Source organism: Dermacentor albipictus, chromosome 1 (assembly GCF_038994185.2).
Source record: "Dermacentor albipictus isolate Rhodes 1998 colony chromosome 1, USDA_Dalb.pri_finalv2, whole genome shotgun sequence".
NCBI lineage: Eukaryota > Metazoa > Arthropoda > Arachnida > Ixodida > Ixodidae > Dermacentor > Dermacentor albipictus.
The window spans coordinates 465,415,331-465,435,998 of record NC_091821.1 but is presented as its reverse complement, the minus strand read 5'-3'; the positions used below and the strand labels follow the sequence as shown (position 1 = coordinate 465,435,998).

Here is a 20,668-nt window from a genome sequence, read left to right as displayed (position 1 = left end):
AGTACTAGATGCCTTCAGGTCATCAGGGCTTACTCTGAAGCCGGAAAAAAAAGCCCAAGTATAACTAAATTTGCAGAGTGTCGACACCTGGCACAGAAATGCTTTCAAATGCATAAAACAGATGTAAATTTCACTCGATTGCGGTGTTGAATAGTTCCCTAACATTTCATCAACACGCATCCAGCCCTATTCCCTATCCCTATCCAGCCCTATTCCCTATCCCTATCCAGTCCCTATTCTTGGTATATCGATGCGGTGTCTGGTTTTTGGTGAAGAGACAATTGACCATATTCTCTTATTCTATAGACGACTTGACATGCAAAAAAAAGCATTTGAGAAAAAACTTTTAGAAGAACTTGAGTAAGTTTTGCAATATCTGAAATGTTTCCTCTCAGAGCCTTCTTCGTCACTGTCACAATGATGCTTGCTCAGGCGTTGAAGTGTTTACAGTTATTAAAAAAAATAGGTCGTTTTTTTATCATTAGTCGTTTTCTATACTTTCGACTCTTTCGCAATTACCTGAGTCACTTTTTACTAGTCGCTTTAAATTCCATCCGCACTTTTGCCAATCCCTTATGCTGTGGCCAGTTTCAGCGGGCAGACAAACAAACAAGCAGAGATAAAAAAGAACAGAAAAAACAAACAAGCAAGAGCTGAGTCCTGTACAATCCACCACAGTGGGTATCGGCCACGTGTTCAGAGGAGCAGAAGATGACGAGCTCACCCGTTGAGTGTTTCTGAGTGTTTCCTCGAGCTCGCAACGTCAGAACCAGAAAGAGAAGATGGAAGACACCTTTTCCGGTAAGAATGGATAACTATTTGACTTTACAACACGCATTACTCCTTCTATTATTAGCTACGCACATCCGCGATTATTCTGAGTGGTAAGAGACCGCTGACGTGCGTTCCTCAACACGCAACCGGCAACGAAATGAAGACCTGCCCATATCGTTTGCTCAGACTCCGAACCGTGCGCGTGCTTTTGGAGACGGCAAAATATGCGTGAGTTGCTCCTTCTATCCTTCAGTAGCAGCGTTTACACAGGACGCTAGCCGCGAGTGAAGCGCTAGAAGAGGCGTGGAAGTAGGGTTTAGTGAGCGAAAAATATTCTGCTTTAATACAAAAGAGCACATAGTTCGTCAGTGATATTTTATCGAGGCATCGTGTAACAGGCTGACCTCCATAAGCAATGCTTTCAGTTGAGCTAAACAAGATCACGTGAAGACGCAAGGACATCGTTGGGGCACCAGCGCACAGACGTCCTGTCAGATTTGCATTTTTATTAGGCTGCTTATTTCGCAGCATAAAAATTGTTAGGACTGTCGATAATTTTCTTTTTAAAGCCTGCCGTTGCAACTATTTTCTATCATCGCAAGAATGTTGCTGACGTGCGGGTCTTGCTTACATTGGATGCCGGGGTTAGTCCCTCTCGCTTTTTTGAGGCCTGCGTCAGGATGTCGTTCTCAGAAAATGCGTTTGGGAGATTAGTAGATTGCAGGTTTACTACTGTGTAGCGACATCGCCTTTTTGATATATTTGGCGCGTTTTCTTCAAGTCTGGCAAAAAGAGCTGTGGTAGGGCCAACCTTATAGAATAAGCTGTACCTGCTGTACAACGTGCGTAGCATCTTAAAATACGAACTATGCTCTAAAGAAACTTTTGAAACATTTGATATGTGATTGAGAATCAAGATTCTACAAATAAGTCAGCTGCGAAAAATATGTACGACGTTAAAACATGCATGTGGTCACATCTATGCACGATGAACCACTTAAGAGCGTTTGGTTCTATTCCATAAAGCACTTAGCCCGTTTTCTTGGAAACACCTCAGGAATGTATTTCAAAGTGCTGCAGCGAACAGTCAGCGAATAGCAAGACTAGGCACTATCATTTGGCGTATTGAAGAACAACACAGCATTTGCGCAGATCGTGGTTAATGAGTGCTCAGATATAAAAGTGCAAGAGTCATAGTTTTAATAAGGGACGCTAGGTAAGAAATGAACCTCTTCATATCGAGCTTGTAAAATTTAAATGTGTCCAAGAAATCATCACTGGCGAAATAAATGATGTGAGCGGACGATATCATTTGCACGAATTAGACAACCTACAACAACTTTTAGTGTTCTGAATGTCACCATGGGGATGCTTGACGACTATTCGCCAGATTTCCGTTTAAGTCAGGAGTGAATGTTCTGAAAAAAGGCGGAGAAAAAAAACCAGAAATGTTAGCATTCTCCCTAATATATATGTCACTTCAAAAAAGTTCTGAAAAACTGCCACCTCGGAAGGTTCAAGAAATCTTTCACCTTTGCTCTTCTGGGCTTGAGTATTCAGCAGTCATTAGCCGCAGACAGAACAATCACAGTAAGGCAGTGGGTAGCAAACGTCTTTTCTATAGAGTGGAAGAAGCGCTGACAGCGCTGGATCGCAAGCTGACACTGTTATATCAAAAGCGAAAAGTACTGTAACTTCCTAGAGTCAATGCCAACTTTTATTTAGAAGCTTTATCTTTTTCAAATGTTCTCATTACATATTACGAATAACAGCAGATGGGGAATTGTATTTCACTGAATCGCTCTGCTTGTATAATTGTTTCTGTGCTGGAGTGTATTTTGGCACTTACCCTGTGTGCTCTTCTCAGCTGGGTGCTTTCTTCATAATGTGTGCAAAAACAATTTCTTACTTCGCAGCTTATAGAGTTCAGAACATGATAGCTCGATTTAAAATAGCATTAGAAATTGTTGCAAGATAGTAGGTTATATTTCAAAATGAGAATGGACATTTCAAGGCCTCCGCACTGGCTTTACAGGTCTTCATTCCTTACTTTCAGCAGTGGCCATGCTACAGGCTGCTAAATAATCATAAAAGAAAATTATAGAGGTGTACTTTGTGGCACGCCCAGCATCCTACTTCAGGTGAATGCAATATAAAATAATGTTGTACACACAGGATATACGACGCAGGACATCGGACACAACAGCCCGTAGGCTGTTGGACTACTCACTGCCGCAATGGTATTGCAGGGGTAAAGCACTTCGCCAGCTCTTGTTGCGTAACCGTTTCGTATCAGTTCTCGGTGCACTTTGAAAAAGTATGACTGGCTAGCTAATTTAAACCTTGGTGTCCATGCACGTTTTTTGCCACACAGAGGGAACATCAGAGTACACTTATTCAACTGAAGGGCAAGGTAGGTGACAAATATTAATCTTGCATGTTTATAATAACACCCGTATACTTACTTTCGTTCCTAAACATTTTAAAGTTTCTGTGCTTCTTTTGAAATAAACTGGTATGACTCCTCCCCTTCCTTTTTTTTGCAGTGTCGTCGATTGATGGGCCTCTATATTCGGAGACACTGCTTGAAGAGTGAGTTTTTGTCGTAGTCTTGGCGCGGAAGAATTTCGATTTCGGACTATTTTGGGGACTACATATAGGTTTATTTCATTGATAATAACAATAAGCGTTGTCTTCTTAATACCTTAGGAATACTCCATCGATATGTCACTTGCTAATAAGCAGTTGTTTCGACAGGAACGAGTCCACAAGTGTATGATTGCTTCTACCGAAATGCAGTGCTATGGGGAGCGCATGCGGGAAATTATTTGGGACTAGAAAAGTGATGCGCTTCTTGAATACAAGATATCCAGCATTTATGTACTGTATCTGCATTGCCTGTTTACATTAGGTTCCGAAACAATAAACGGAAATTCATCATAGACACATGAATTATTTTCTAACGTGCTAACTACAAATCAGGTCACGACAGACTGTTCTTTTACCATTACCTACTTTTGTAGTACACCATTATTTGTTGTTTGATCAAAACGTGCTCGGTCGTTGCGATGAAAACCTTGATTGCAGGTATGATGCCTTCTATTAAGAAGAACCTGTTGCCAGGCAATCAATACATGAACTTGCTGAAATGTACAATTGCCACTAGTACACAAATGATGAGCGTACTGGTCTAAAATTATGTTTTAGGTTCTTTTAGAAGCTGATACGTATCACTGATATGGTCGGTGTTTTATTTCGCAGCATGCTTTCATTGTGTAGCACACAGACTGCGCCAGCGGACGGCATTCTGTGGCAATGATAGGCAATCAAGGGAGGCAAATCACGCGCTAGGAGAGCGCTTCTGAAAAAAAAAAAAGTCGCTTGTATTCATCCGCGTTAGCTTTACCCGGGGAAGAGGAAACATAAACGCCTTGCATACTATAAATAAATAAACACACCACTGAGTCTGGAAGTTGACTTAATTTGCCGCTTTTTCCGTCCATGTATGCGCACACGCGAAACCGCCGCACGTAGTAGCAACGTGAATACAGCGTCGCTTCTGAGGAAGTGGAACCACAGCTTAACACTGCCGGACAACATGCGCAATAGCTGTGAGCCCATATTTTCTCCTTCATTGCCGCCCCGGAAATTGACCGACGATTACGACACTCGCTATTGCGAAATTTGAGCACAGTTGTGCACATGTTCTTATTTCGCGGCATACTGAAGCATCGCACCGATCACTGCACCGACTGACAGAGCCATGGCTGGCGGCGCTATAATATAACGACCGGCCAGACAGTTGCTGCTTCCGGGCAACTGCAGCTTATGCAAGCGTAATATTACAGCGAAAGCTTTACTGGCCGCAAACTTGCGATTTCGCCGTGGCGGTGCTCCGAGTAGGCACATGACGTCACAACGCGCGCCTCGCCGCAAATATTTCTCTCTCTCTCTCGCTGCCTAGTCACTACTGCGCATGTGTCACTAGTAGCACCGAGCCACAGGTGTTCCGCCGCTGCCCAGCGCCGCGCCTTTCAGCCGGAGCCGTTTGATATGACGTCACACCGCGATCCTTGTCGTTGAGCTCGCCTCCTCTCGCTTCGCCAGCTGCGTCGCTTGCCTGATAACATGCCGGAGGATTGAGAAGGAGAGCTCGCGTGCGCCCCAGCCACAGTTGAGGTGGCAGTATGGATGGCGGCAATTCTGATAAGCATGAGGAGGCCTGCAAACGACATCGGAACGAGATGAAGAGGAAACGAATCGCCCAGGAAACAGACAAACAGCGCGCCGAACGACTGGCTAAACGCCGCAACACAGCTAGACAACCAGACTAACCTCGACTAGCAATCAAGATTAACCAAGGCTAACCATGCTATGGCTTAGCTTTCGCTACGTATATCCTGGCATAGCCGAGCTGAGCCACTGCCAATTTTTTACAGTCAAACGCTTGATGTTCTATGCGAGAAGGCGATCATTCTGGTTTTTTCTTACCCCCTCTCACTCGGCGTTGCTGCTGCCGCGGATGCGCCGACGTCCTTCATCGTGTGCAGCGCTCCGCGTTCACTCTTTCATCGTAACGCTGTGCTCCTTTGCTCAGTTAGGCTGAGAGACAATGCCGGCGCTCGTCGCAGGAAGGGGCACCTAAGAGCTTCGATCTAAATGTTGCCCGCGAGTACAACTTCATTGCGATAGGGATTATGCGGCCGCTTGATGCGCGCTCACGGCGCCGCCGTTCTGTCACAGCAGCGGCGGCAACACGTGCTGCTCGCGTTTGGAAGGTTAGGAGTTCTCCAGAGATGCGAGGTACAAGCAGCGAGTTCGGTCGCAGAAACGACTAAACCAAGTGCGTGGCGGCACGCTCACGCTCCACGCAATCGGCTCTGCAGCAGACGCAGTGCACCGTTCTGCCTCCCACCGCTAGCATGAGCACCTTGCGCACATAAACTTGGGTTCCCACTGAGAAACTCTGTGCATACCACACCATGATGCATACATTGGTCAGAGTAGAATGTATAGTACATTTCAAGCCAGAAACGCTGGCTATCTTTCCTGTTTGTCGTCTTCTTGCACCAACGAAGTGCGATGCCTGCAACATCGGTGGCTCATCGCGCCACCGTTGTAAGACCCATAATAGCTGCCATGGGGTAGTCTCTGCAATGCATAGCCAGTTGCATCACTTGATGTGTCTCGTCAACACAAGAATGAAACCGACAGGACGAGCGCTTGACAGCATTCGTCCCGGTGTGTTTCCTATTTCTGCTTCCGCCTTCATACGTGCTGACTCAAAGAGAGGTTCAGGGCGACGTTAAACCTTGGTAATACTTCGCCAGTCGGGCACACTTGCCCAATTCTTGCTCAGCACTGCTTTGAATATTTATTGTCACCGGAAAGCACTTTCCACACGTAAGCAGTGAGTTTTGCAGGGTGCATGAAATTGTCGCACACCGTTGTTCCTAATTTTTAGGCCTTAACTGCCATCGTGGCTCAGTGGCAATGGCGTTGTACTGCTGAGCGCAACGCAATAGTGCTCGATTTCAGGACATGGTGGTCGAAGGCAGAATTTAAAAGAAAGAAAAAATATATTGTGCAGTTTGATTTGGATTTGTACTTGTAAAGCAACGCAGCAAAGCTGAAGCACCAACAGGGACGAAGACAGCACAGGCGAAGCACACTTTACGCATTTAAGCGCACGTTAAAATGAACCAGGTGATCAAAATTCAAAGCTATCCACTACAGTGCATTTAAGGGTAAGTGATTTGGAGCGTTAAACAACATTATTTGATCTGTCACTTATGCTTAGGTACCTTGTTTCTTGCCTTTTTAATTTATGCAGCGTCCAGTGTGTCCAATGAAGGACTTGCCTCAATCCAGGAAAATTTAAATGTCACACTGTATTATGTCACACTGGAGTTCCATAGTTGATTTCTTGCAGTGGTAGCCGTGATATGTACTGAGGAAGCACAGCAGCGTTGTTCACAGCGTAGCCGGCACAATAGAAACAGAGCGCAAGTCATACGTGAACATGCATAAGTTTGAAAAGTCTCGGCCGAAGCGAGCAAACTGCTCCTGACACAGCAAAGTATTTACAAAGCCTTGCATTTCGTACTTTTGCAAAAAAGTCAGTCAAGCTAGATCTTAGCAGATTTTCGGGCTTGTCTTAACATTTCTGTCTTTTTGTAAAAAAAGGAAATTTGAAAATAAAGTTGACCCTTGAAAGCCGAATACGACTTCCAAAGAACTCCCTCATACAGGTTCACTATCTTCGATAAATGACTTGCGCGGATTCACACGCATCATACACCGCGCCTACTTTATATATCGCATCTGGCGTGGCGTCTTTTTTCTCTCTCGTAATTTCGTGCTTAAGTACGGCGCATCACGGTGTTCCTCGCTATCCTCGCTGTATTATTTTATCCCGGTCTAGGACCAAGACTCCCACCATTGAGGCGTCTACGGAGGAGGATGCACAAGACTCGTCGAAAGGTGCGGTCCTGGCCTGCATCCTGTGCCTGGTGCTCTCGCTGGCGCTTCTCTACTTCCTGCTCTACGTAATAAATAACGGTGAGCAGCCGCGCGGGCGAGCAATGACGTTCTACGTTATACTTAGCATACTGTGTACAGAGCAAAACAACGCATGAATGACATTAGCCCTATGAGAACATTCATGATTAGAACTAGGCTATCTAGCATGAGGGCACTGCATGGTTACAGCATGGCGCAGCAAAGGTGCGTAAATGACCTCAGAATCGCGAGCCATAGATTCATAGAGCTTATAAATGCTGCAATCAGTTTACTGGTACAGTTGAAGGGACTACTAGAGCGACGATTAAGGGTACACATTGCAGTTACAGTGAAGGTTTTAGTTGCGAAAATATAAAAGAAAGCCATATGCAGAAATCGTCGGCCCTTGATGTATCTCTTAAGATATTACGAGCATTCTACATCTCAAAACGCTTGTGTGCCGCGCACTTATGGAAACCTCCTTGGAAACCTTGATATTAAGACGCGTCATGGACTCTCTGGGATTCAGCGGTCATTGAAGGATTGAAGACGCCTCCGCTTTGGCTATCACTCATGCTGTACTAGCAAGGAAAAAATCGTAGCGCGGACAAAGAGACATATATAAAATTCAGTATGATTGTAGGGGCGCAGTTATTGTGCATTCCGTCCTGTACAGTACATTCAGCTGTCCCGTTGGTGCAATTGTGGCTTGGACATCACGTGTTATTTCTGAGACACCACAAAAGAATGCTTATATGGAAAAGAACGGGCACCGAGGGGTTCGGTTTTGTTAATCAGTCATATGAGGCCACCCCACCTCGAAGTCATGAAGTGAATATGAAAAACTAAATGTGGTAGTATTTGAAGTGTAGAAATGATAAGGAAAATAGAAATGAAAGTGTGTGGAAACACGGCTCGCTCGCCGCCGGTTCTGTTTGTCGCCGGGTAATGCCCAAAACAAAGGCACCATCAGCGATCTCTTCCATGCGTGTTCTCTCTGCAGTGACTTAGGTCCTGAAAATTCGGGGCCCTTCCACGTCAATGACTGTACGGTCCACTTTATGATCTGAAATGTAAAGACCTGTCCCGGATGGAGACGTTTGTCGTAATATTAATGCCAGCCCAACATTTTATGGTGAGCGTCCTGGGACGTGCGGAATTCTTCATAAATTTGACACTTAACCTTGAAATGCTCTGTCCTCCATACAAACACCTACCAGATTTCTCAGGCCGCTCGCTTCCAGACGCAAAGCTTTCCGCCACTGCATCGCAACCCAGCTGACTGGGGCGCAGTGGTGATAAGCTCATCTGTTTTAAGTGTTCCGGTATAGGGCACATCGCCCGTCATTGCCGCAACCACTGGTCGTCGCCTCCTCGGTGGCCGTCTCACAACCACCAAGTACCAGACAATCGTACTTTCTCACTCTCTGCGCCGACAAGGAACACCAGCGCCGACAGTGCTCCACCAAGATCAAGCCACTCCCCGTCCCCGCAAGGTCCCAGGTGCCGCTCGCCTCTCGTTCACCGCTCTTTGTCCCCTTCCGCAACCGGTCGCTTCGCTTCGGGAAAGTAGGCGGTGCAGCTCCCGGAAGTGTAGCTGCAACTCCGATTCGGCCCACAAATCCTCTGTTGACCGTGCCTACATGTGGAAACCTACTGGACTTTGAAGTTCATGGCGTTCTTGTAAGATTTCTGGTTGATACAGGAGCGCAGCTTTCAGTTATGAGCGCTGCTCTCCGCCGAAGGCTCAAAAAGGTTCTGACACCCGCCCCACCGTGCGAGTGGCCAATGGGAGTAATTCACCTGTCCTTGGAATGTGCACAGCACGTGTGACCATCGGGGGCCATTATGCCGTTGTTGTATTTATCATCCTTGAACACTGTCCGCACGACCTAATTCTCGGCCTCCACTTCCTTTCGAAACACTCTGCCCAAATTGACTGCTCCGCAGGTGTTGTACAGTTGGATCTGCCGCTTCCTGCCGACGCAACAACGTGTGCTTCACACCGCTTTTGTTCTGCTGAGTTTGCAACGCTGTCTCCACAGGCGGCGACAAATGTCCTCCTGACGCCCTGTCCTCCGGTATCTGATGATGATAAGGTCGTGTCGCCGCTTACTGACGTGGTTTCGTCGCACAATATTGCCCTACCGAGTACGTTAATCCGGATCCGCGAAAACTGCGCTCGCGTGCCGATCCTCAATTTTGGATTTTCGTCGCATGTGCCACCACACGGTATCGCCGTAGCGCATATAACTCCTTTGGAACAATTTGAGGTGTCTTCTTTGACCGCTGAATCGTTCCTCAGTACCAACGACTCTTTGTCACCCACTCGTCCGTACTCGACGCCTGCGGACGATATTGCTGAGATTATCGCCCCTGACCTTCCTTCCGAGCAAACAACAGCTCTTCGTCACCTCCTGTCATCTTATGGCGACATTTTTTATCTGCACGACCATCCACTTGGCCACACATCTGTTGTCACACATCGCATCAACACCGGTGACGCAGCCCCATTCATAGGCGGCCATATCGTGTCGCCGCAACAGAAACGGCCATCATACAGAAAGAGGTAGACAGCATGATGGACAAAGATATCAGTGAACCTTACAAAAGCCCGTGGGCACCATCAGTTGTCTTAGTAAAGGATAAAGACAACTGGTGGAGCTTCTGCGTTGACTACCGTCACCTCAACAGAACAACAAAGAAGGATGTTTATCCCCTGCCTCGCATTGTTGACGCTCTTGACTGCCTTCACGGATCCCAATAGTTTTCATCAATTGACCTCCGCTCCGGCTATTGGCAGATTAACGTCGATGAGATGGACCGCGAGACAACCGCCATCATCACACCGGACAGTCTGTACCAATTTAAAGTCATGCCCTTTGGATTATGCTATGCGACAGCTACATTCGAGCACATGATGGACTCTCTCTTGTGCGGCTTGAAGTGGTCTACATGCCTCTGTTACCTCGACGATGTGATTGTGCTTTTGGCGAACTTTGAAAGCCACCTGCGGTGACTAACAACCATACTCTCCCTGTTTTGTAGGGCTGGCCTTCAGCTAAACTCCTCCAAGTGCCATTTCAGTCGCCGTCAAATTAACATGCTCGGCCATCTCGTAAACGCCACCGGAATCCAACCTGATTCACAGAAAGTTCACGCCGTGCGAAATTTTCCTGTACCTTGTTCAACAAACGATGTCCGAAGTTTTCTGGGCTTATGCGCTTATTTCTGGCGATTTGTGAAAAATTTTGCCGACATCACTCACTCTCTCACTGACCTTCTTAAGAAAGACGTCTCGTTCTCTTGATGGCCACTGCAGGAGAAAGCCTTCTCTATCCTGATTGAGCGGCTTACAACTTCCCCAATTCTGTCGCACTTTGAACCTTCTGCGCCCACTGAAGTACGAACTGACACGAGTGGTCATGGCATCGACGCTGTCCTCGCTCAGCGTCAACAGGACCAAGACCGTGTCATCGCTTACGCTAGCCGCCTTCTTTACAAGCCCGAGGGAAATTACTCCATTACTGAGAGAGAATGTGTCACGCTCGTATGGGCGGTCGCGAAATTTCGGCCGTACCTTTTCCGTCGGAGCTTCTGCATCGTAAAGGATCATCACGCCCTCTGCTGGCTCTCCTCTTTGTAGGACCCAACTGGACGACTTGCGCGTTGGGTATCGCGTCTACAAGAACACACATCTTCTGTTATGTATACGTGAGGGCGCCTGCATAAAGACGCTGAGTACCTGTCCCGCAAACCCGTGGATCAACCAGACGATACCTATGCAGACTCGGACATCAGTGTTCTATCCCTGTCCGGCTTCCTCCATACTGGTGACGAGCAGCGCAAAGATCCTGTTCTTCGAACACTTATGGAATGCCTAAGCTCCTCGCTCAATGACCCGTCCCTCCGGATGTTCACCTTGCGCGATTGAACGTTATACCGTCGTAGCGTTCGTCCTGACGGCCCGGAGCTCCTCCTAGTCGTTCCCAAGCACCTTCGACTCGCCGTGCTCCAGGAATTTCACGACGCTCCTACTGCTGGACATGTGGGCATCACTCGTACATACGATCGCCTGTGGTGCCGTTTCTTCTGGCCCGGCATTTATCGCTCTGTGCGCCGTTATGTCGCTTCTTGTGACCTGTGTCAGCGCCGGAAGACGCCTGCTATGCCTCGCGCTGATTTGCTGCAACCAGTTGATATCCCTACAGAGCTCTTCTTCCGTGTGGGCCTAGACCTCCTTGGCCCCTTCAGAATTTCCATCAAAGGAAACAAATGAATTGCTGTGGCAACCAATTTTGCCATGAGATATGCCATCGCACGAGCGCTACGAACCAGCTTCGCCACAGATGTCGCCGACTTCTTACTATATGACGTCATCCTGCACCACGGCGTTCCTCGCCAGTTGCTGACGGATCGCGGCAGCTTCTTTCTATCGAAGCTCATCGATGATCTGCTCCATTCATATCCTACAGAACACCAGACTGCTACCGCGTACCACCCTCAAACGGACGGCCTCACTGAGCGACTCAACCGCACGCTAACTGAAATGCTGGCCATGTACGTTTCCGACGATCACCGCGACTGGGACGTCACTTTACCATACATCACTTTCGCGTACAACTCGTCCCGTCACGACACTGCCGGATTTTCACCATTGTACCTGTTGTATGGCTGCGACCCCACCTTGCCCTTTTACACGTTGCTACCTTCCGCAGTTCAATCACCCAGCACTGGTTATGCTCGCGATGCTATTGACTTAGCCGCCCAGGCCCGAGATGTCGCCCGTCATCGCCTCCCAGCCTCGCAAGCTTCTCAAATGGGACGGTACGGCCTTCGGCACCAAGACTCCCATTTTTCACCTGGTTTCCTTGTCCTTCTCTGGACGCTTTCACGTCAAGTCGGCTTGTCGGAAAAAAACTACTTTCCCGTTATTCTGGCCCGTACAAGATCTTACGCCAACTGTCTGACGTGACATACGAGATCGCCCCAGTCGGTCAGCCTTCAGTGCCTCCCAACGACACCAGCGATATTGTTCACATCGTCAGGCTCAAGCCCTATGTCCCCCCATTAGGTGAGGCTCTATAACTTGCAGCGGGACGGAGCTACTCTGCCGGGAGGGTGATGTTATGGTGAAGGGAAGGAAGAAGAATAATTGGTCTAGAGGAAGAAGGAGTCTGGCAGTTGCCGGAATGCCATATACATCAGTTGTAAAGATGAATTATTTTGCACTCGTGGGCCTGCTTTCTTCCTGCAGCGATAGTAATAAATGCGGTTATACTGACGTCCGTGAAAAAGTTACGTATATAGCTAGGAAGGTGCTGTTTTGAAAAAAATTGGTAATCAGCGTCGTATGTTGTAAATGCTTTGCGCTGAAATCGTTGCAGCACTTTTTCAGAGACGCCATGTAAATAGCCCCAGTAATTTCTGATCTCATCTCGTAGTTAATGCGTAGTAATGTGTTTTTGCGCATTTGAAGAAAATTTTCTTTTCAGTGAACTTTTCTTTTTATGAGGCTACTGTTCGAGTCTAACAAATTTCTTGGGACTAAAACAAGTTTACTTTGCCAGTACATACTGCAAAGTACGAATACTATTCTTTGTGGCCTAATTGTTTTCCCACAACTACACCTTTTAGAAAGAATGTTTCATACGTCGTTCTAAGTGCTTGTTGCAATTTGTTTTATATAACTTCTTGTGGGTTCTACACTTGGCCTAGACCTCCATTGTTTTGTGCAGCACATGGTATACAGTTTCATTTTACTCCTGCAGACATTCTCACCGATGCGACGCTTATATCCCGTCTAGCAGTGCAATCAGTAAGACTAAGTAGAAATGCTTTTTTTCGCGCGCACTTTTTCTAGCTGCAGCAACAGATTTTATTTGCATGTGCATCTTGATTATGAAACGTCCTTTGCAATGGAGGCTTCCTTTCTGTTGAAGCAAAATGCTGCATGCCCCTTATGGCACGTGGAGTTAGACGTGTGATGCAATTTGTTCTCAATGGAGCCTTTACGATATACCAGTCTGACTGCGCATTTTGTTAGCAGAAACAATCTTAAAATAAAAGCACTCCAAACACTGTCTTTATTTCGCCTATAGTAGATATTTTCTTGGTTGGGGACACCAGACAGAAAAAAAAATTGGCAGAGGCTTAGCTTGGCTAAGCCTAGTGGATAGCGAAAGCAATCTTCTGTTCAGGTTGTAGAGCTCCATACTGCTCATCGAACGTGTAGATGCAGTATCGTCGCCATTTAAACCATCCATAAGGCTTGCTGTCGAACGATCAGGTGTCGCCAAAGCCACGTCAGCATTGAGAGCATGCATGATACTTTTAGATGCACCCAGATCAAGAGATGTTGAACGCATTCGCCTGGCTGCATAATATGCACGCCATTTAGCTAAACGTTGTTTTCGCTCTTCATCCGTTTCTTCCACACGCCGCCGCTTCTTAGCTGCAGCACCTCGTTGCAGCTTCACCTTATACACATCATCCGACATACCGTGGAGACTTCGCTGGGACGACTGCGACGAGCCGAGTTGGGGGGCCGCTTTTCCACAGCTGGCATGACGTCACGTAGAGCGAGCGCCTCCCACACGGCAGGGGCGCGAGGAGGATTCGCTGGGACGATCGCGACGAGCCGAGTTCGGAGGGGGGGGGGCGCTTTTTCACAGCTGGCATGACGTCACGTACAGCGAGCGCCCCTCGCGGCAGCAGCGCGCAGCTGCAGTATGGAGGATTCGCTGGGACTATCGCGACGAGCCGAGCTGGGGCCCCACTTTTCCACAGCTGGTATGAAGTCACACATAGGTCACGCTAAAGGTCAATGGTGGGTTCTCCGGGACGACGGCCAAGAGCGGAAACCTCGAGCAGTATTGCTTTCGCAATAAAAGTGGTCATTGGGTTTGTCATTTTTGGGAGCAATACCTTTTGGTATAGCCGTGAGTGCTTTGCCTACATATTGATTTCTTGCAAAATGAATGTGTTTGTTCATTCCCTGATTATGGCTGTCGACATAGTGGCACCACATACTACGGGCAAGTCATCTTGCTTTGACAAACATTAAAATGGCCCTCATAACCATTATGTTGCTTTGGGACGTCCAAGCGCCATCAACGAGAAAGTAGGGTGTTGCTTCGAACACGAAGCTTTACTACCTTTCTTAGAGGACCCAATGTGAGGAGGGGCAGCAGATCAAAAGGATTTTATATACGTGAAGATTCGCTAACAATATTAGGATGGTTAATATGGACATTTTCTTTTAGCAAAAAGAGATTCAAGTCAAAAGATACAGCGCAATTGGCTTATCCTTGTCCCAGCAACTTTGTGAAATATTAGTACATTCTCAATAGAGTCATGCACTGTCCTATCATGAGGGTAGAAAAGCGAATATGCACATATAGCTACACAAGAACACGTGAACTTTTTTTACGTGTACAAGTCTTGTTATGCTGGGCCAGTGGTGTTCAAGCAATCGGGGCCTCAGCATTTTGATATCTGAAGATAAAGGTCCATAGAAAGCCAAGACTGGTTACACCACATTAAATGCCCGAAGCCTGCGATGAATAACCTGCAGCGGACAGCATTTAGACAAACGTAACCGAACATCAGGGCAAATCGTTCGACCGTTGTCTGGTGTTGCGAATCATTGAGTAAAAACCAACAAACCCGAAGGTATATTTTCTTAGACTTCACTTATATATCGCTTCCAGATTAGCAACAGTATATATTGCAAAGAGCGGCATTCTACACAGGTACGTCTGTGAATCTATGTACTTATTCATTCTGCATCCTTACCTCATCTATTCTTTAGATACCCGTTACGAACGAAGTAAGTACCGAGCATGTCTTTTCCTTTTCTTCACTGATTACGCATAAAACAAAACGGTCTCTAGAGATTTACGCAACAAAAACGAAAAGAAGAACGTCTTTATTTTTTCAAACCCATTGCGCTGCAAAAACTGCTAGAATACAAAAACCGCGTTTGTCTTTGTAAAAAGGCTTCTTTGAAGGTGTTTCTAGTCCACAGTATTCAAGGGCCAGGACCATGCATATTGAAGGGCAGATTTATCCATAGCGATGAGTTTTCTTCAAGCTTCAATTTCAACTTGAAGATTAAATTCAAAAGCTTTTTCATCCAACGTTGAGTCAAACGACATCTATGTTAAATTTCCTATGCTTGAATAAGATATGTAGCGCAGGCTAACAAGCTAACGACCAGTTCAGAGGCCTGCAAGCCGGCAGAGTTGCTTAACTACTGACAAATGACTTTCATTGCTACAGTAGCATGGCGCACTCGCCTCGCTCGTGCCATTAGCCTACCAGACCATATGTAGCATTCAATAACGACGCCGCGAACTACTACTCTGTATGAAAAAAAAACACCTTCCACGCATTATATACGCCATGGTGAACATCTCAGTCAAATATATTGCGGTCGTACGCAGTGCGTGGAGTTCACAAGCGGGATGCGAAACACGTTGTTTTGAAAGAGACATATCAGCCGTGACGAAGCTGCCGGTGACTGGCACACGTTGACGTGCGCATGGTTTCCTTAGACGGATACGTTGGAATAAAGGACGCTCAGAAACATTAGAAAAGTAAATACGGCGCTTGTGGTATTTTCGCTCCGGTTAGGTGTTTCAGAATGAAAATTATTTTGGAAACAAATTCCCGTGAGGCAGAACACTCTTTAGAAGGTGTTTTAATCTTTAGTATATTTAGGCTACCTGACGCTTTTTCAGTGGGCTAATTGTCTGTCTGTGTATCTATGACTCTAACCGTTTTCCCGCCTTCCTGGGTCACTGGGTAGTGCATGACAAAAAGGGTAAAGCATGGGGCTGCTGTGCTGAGCGAACACAGTTCGAAAGTAACCAACGACCGGTCAAAGTGCCAGCGTGTGCCGCTTTTCAACGAGTCTCTTTCACACTGACATGGACCGCTGTACATAGATGTGGGACTGGTATATACCGCTCTTCAATGAAACGTTCAAGGCGGAAGCCTTAAGTGGTTTATATCCCCAATGGTCTGGAAAGCGCGGCGTGTGGTACAGAAATTCGTGTGACGCCGGCTCGTGCAAACACGCGCTCGTGCCACTGCTCGCGGATTCGTCGTCATCTTCCCCACCTGGCTCCGGTGCCGCTCATCACGCCTAAAAAGGTAAAGTTAATTAGGATGGAGGTAATCTAGGCATTCAAACCCACGTCCTTCGGCGGGAGTCGATCCCTCGAGCTTATGTGGAAGTCGAGCCCACGACCTTTGGTGTTAAGGCGAAGCTCTTAAGGTACACATAATTAAGACAGAGTAAACTAAGGTACTCGAACCCACGACCTTTGGTGCGAGCAAACAATAAGTAAGAACGCACTCGAATGACATTGTCAAGCAATTTAATGACTGTCTGTTGAGCGCGCACGCTTTCGCCTTCATCCTGTTTCGAGCACGCTGAAGTGACTGTCGCTTTATTTTGCTTGATGCCAATTGGAGCAATTGATACGTTCCGCATGGTTTGAGGTGTGCTTCAATGAACCTTTCTGATTCCAATTTTTGGCACTGGCTGCGTGGCAGTAGGTGTGTGCCGTTCTTCAACGAACATCTTTGACTTCCATTTGGGTAATTAAGCATGTGCCACTAATATCCTGCCCCTTTGCAATGGAAAAAGAAGGTTCTTTCAATTTCTTTGTTGCTGAGCGGAATCGAAACCACGTTACACGGGTTCCTCAAGGACCGTAACCTTGCGCTTTAGCAGGCAGCCAACAAATGCAATGTGTATGTGCCGCTTTTCAATGAACTTTTTTCCCGTCAGCGCATTCTCGAGCGGGGCCATGAATGCATTGAGTATGTGTCACTTTTTAGTAGACGTCTCGCCAACTCGGCTCTCTGAGTATGCGCCATAGGGCGTGTGACAAGCGAGAGTGCAAACCTCAGCGCTCGCATGCACCGGCGTGCCTCGCATCTTCGCTCGGAGGCCCCGCACGGACTTCTCGTCAGCGGCACTAGATGGCGCAGCGTGTCCAGCAAGAAACGCGAGAGGCGAGCCCAGGGCTAGCGGATGATGCGATTTTCAGCATTCGCGCGCCCCAGCGTGCCATGCATTTCGGAGGTCATGCGCTCGCTGCACGGCGACGCCGCTAGATGGTGCCAAATGTTCCTAATGAAGCGTGAAAGAGGAGTGGCGCTGCACCACACGCCTCATACATAACTCGTTTCGATGGTGGCAGTACAATGTATCGCTATATTGATCGAATGCTAAATGAATTAGTGTTTACAGTCATACTGAGATGATTGTAGCATTTTTTGGTGCTTCAAAAAAGTTGTTTTACGGCTTCTTAAAGGCCGAAGCAGGCACGAATGATGGCGAGACAAGGTAGTGCGAAGCAGCCTAAGGAAGCTAAGTTTGGCTAGGCAAGGCGGGGATAGGCGGGCACAGGTGCAAGGCAAGGCATGTATATATGGAATGTTTGCGCGCAATGGACCAGAGGTGTACAGCGTAACAGATCAGTCAGGTCAAGAAAAGGTAGTCAATAACCTCGGCAGCCAGGAAGGTTGCAAAGGTAATCACGGCCGAGCAAAACGGGACCGATTTCGCAGGGCAGGCAACGCAGGTTCAATCAATCAATCAATCAATCAATCAATCAATCAATCAATCAATCAATCAATCAATCAATCAATCAATCAATCAATCAATCAATCAATCAATCAATCAATCAATCAATCAATCAATCAATCTTTTCAGTATCAAAGACACTTTGTGGGCACAGACAAAAAGCCACCCATCAGGCTTGACGAGGTCTGCACCCCCGAGTACTGGCAGACAAGGCGCATAACAAATACAGCGCGCCAACAAAAATAAACCGAACAGCGTACAGAAGTCAGGTGTATTTTGTACGGTCTTAAATCAGCTGCTACTGTCATAAATATTAGTAAAAAAGCATAATAACAAACCATTGTGTAAAAAAAATAAAATAAACGAAATACGTTTGAACACACGATAGGTTCACACGAGTACATGAAATACTGCATGAGATTACACATTATGTTGCGAAAGCAAAAGACACTGAAAAATAGAACATCACAGCAAGGAAAATCAGACAATTAGTTGTGGAATTCTATTATATTTGAAACGCAGGATTATTAAGCAGCGCAGGTATCTGGTATTTTAACATGTGAGTGCCGTACTTGTTATAAGCACTTAGCAAAGTTCATATATTCTCAATGTACGGACATTCTCAAGCCGGCCTGGTCCGAACAATTCAGTAAGAAATGAATTGTTATTTTTCAATTCCAATTTATAGCGTTTATTTAACATTACAAGGTAAAGCTCATTCACTGGTAATATAGATTTAGAGCCTTAAAGATTGGTTCCGTGCGTGCATCGTATGCAGCATTAACGATGTTGCGAAGGGCTTTCTTTTGAAGTTTCTGTATTTTCTGAGTGTTTGTGTTATCGTGCCCCCATACTAAGTAGCACTACGATAATTCTGACAAAAACAGGGATTTGTAAATTAACAATTTTATATTCTGAGGCAGGATGTAGCGATATTTACGCAAAAGCCCTACAGTTTTTGAAACTTTATCTAATGTTTCATTTACTAGGGGAGGGGGGGGGAATGTCCACGTCATGTGTTCTTCAAGAACGACGCCAAGACTTTTAGCTTCGTGCGATATTGGTACATATGTTGACCCAATTTTTAGACTGCTGGTTATGTTGAGTGCTTTAGGTTGAGGGCAAAATAAAACTGCTTTCGTCTTTGCAGCATTTCAGTTTGGTGAGTTAGCGACACTCCAAGCGTGAAGTTTAGCTCATGCCACGTTGCCTTTTTCTATGAGGCTAGAAGGATCATACTCTCTTATGGAAATACTTGTACTGTCTGGGTATACTATAAATTTTGTTTTAGTGTCTATGTTTAATATCATTCACATATTTGTTGAAGAGTAATGGGCCTAAGATACTGCCCTGAGGCATACCAGCATCAATTAGTTTTACTTCAGATAGAAAACCGTTGACATTGGCTTGCTGCCGATGATGGTGAAAGTACGATGTGAGAAGTGTTAGAAAAGTGCCTCTAAAGCAGTTTCTCAAGTAAGGGCTGTTGATGAATGGAGTCAAATGCTTTAGAGTAAATAACGTGTGCCTAGTGTGCATAATCGATTTTCAAAGGACGGCAAAATGTGTTATACCCGTGTCACACGGGCGTTTGGAAGGCCTTCCAACCGATAGTCAGTTAACCCAAAGGTCAAATTCAAGCTGCCACACGGGCCGTTTCGAAGGCCATCGAGTCAACAGTCTATCGAGTCAACGGAGCACCTTACAACTCTATCGAAATCACCCGCCGTGGTTGCTCAGTGGCTATGGTGTTAGGCTGCTGAGCACGAGGTCGCGGGATCGAATCCCGGCCACGGCGGCCGCATTTCGATGGGGGCGATATGCGAAAACACCCGTGTGCTTAGATTTAGGTGCACGTTAAAGAACCCCAGGTGGTCGAAATTTCCGGAGTCCCCCACTACGGCGTGCCTCATAATCAGAAAGTGGTTTTGGCACGTAAAACCCCATAATTAACTCTATCGAAATCTCGACGGCCTTTGAGCAACGGAAGCGGAAACAGCGCGTACATGCCCTCTCGTTCACAGTGTGCTCGTACTCACGGTTAGAAAAAAACATCAAACCAAAATGCTCTAAAAATACTATATATGAGTGTTATTAATTATTCAATAAAGTATTTTTGCCACTTGACATGTGCGAACACACACCAAAACGGCGGCCGCATCGAGCGGCGCAAGCGTTGCCGCAGTTTCGCTACTCAACAACTTGAAAACTAAAAATATATGTATGGCGATGTATAAACAAATGTTTGTGCATAAACAAACAAAAGAAATTATAGGGTTTTTAAGATGTTTTATAGTTGTTTAACTTTCGTGACATGAAAACGAAAATAAAGATCCGCAGCGCCACACAATTTTGCGAGAAACGCCTGAACCGCTCAACGGCCTTTCAAAAGTGCCGTGTAGCAGCGCGACAACTCGTTTGAGTCGATAGAGTTGTGGCGTTTCGAAGGCCGTCGACTGGAAGGCCTTCCAAATGTGCCCGTGTGACACAGGTATTATTTTTGGCAGAGAAGGGCCTTTCGGTTGAGCAACCTCTTCTGTAACCGTACTGACATGGCGTGATAATGCTGTGCTTTATTGAAAAGCTGGACATGCGTTCATATATCAGCCTTTCAATGCATTTTGAAAACACCGGAATAATTGAAACTGGCCTGTAATTAGAGAAGTCGTTGATGTCACCACCCTTAAATATCACTGATACTTTTGATGTCTGAAGTTCTACATGTCTGAAGACAGGTAACAAGGGCAGGACAAGGTCATGCAAGATGAAACAGCACATGGAACTATGTAG

The 20,668-nt window shown here is 46.4% G+C and overlaps 1 protein-coding gene across 4 annotated transcripts in view; it reads left to right on the top strand.

Annotated features, from left to right (window-relative positions):
* The first annotated feature begins 685 nt into the window (after positions 1-685).
* Positions 686-20,668, top strand: part of LOC135905612 (uncharacterized) — a 49,844-nt gene continuing 29,861 nt past the window's right edge. For all 4 annotated transcript variants that reach the window (XM_065436564.1, XM_065436562.1, XM_065436563.1 and 1 more), the window contains exons 1-5: positions 686-801; positions 3,149-3,187; positions 3,321-3,366; positions 7,199-7,335; positions 15,089-15,106. In XM_065436564.1, the coding sequence (XP_065292636.1) occupies positions 783-801; positions 3,149-3,187; positions 3,321-3,366; positions 7,199-7,335; positions 15,089-15,106 (259 nt within the window). In that variant the 5' untranslated portion in view covers positions 686-782. The remainder of the gene's footprint in view (positions 802-3,148; positions 3,188-3,320; positions 3,367-7,198; positions 7,336-15,088; positions 15,107-20,668) is intronic.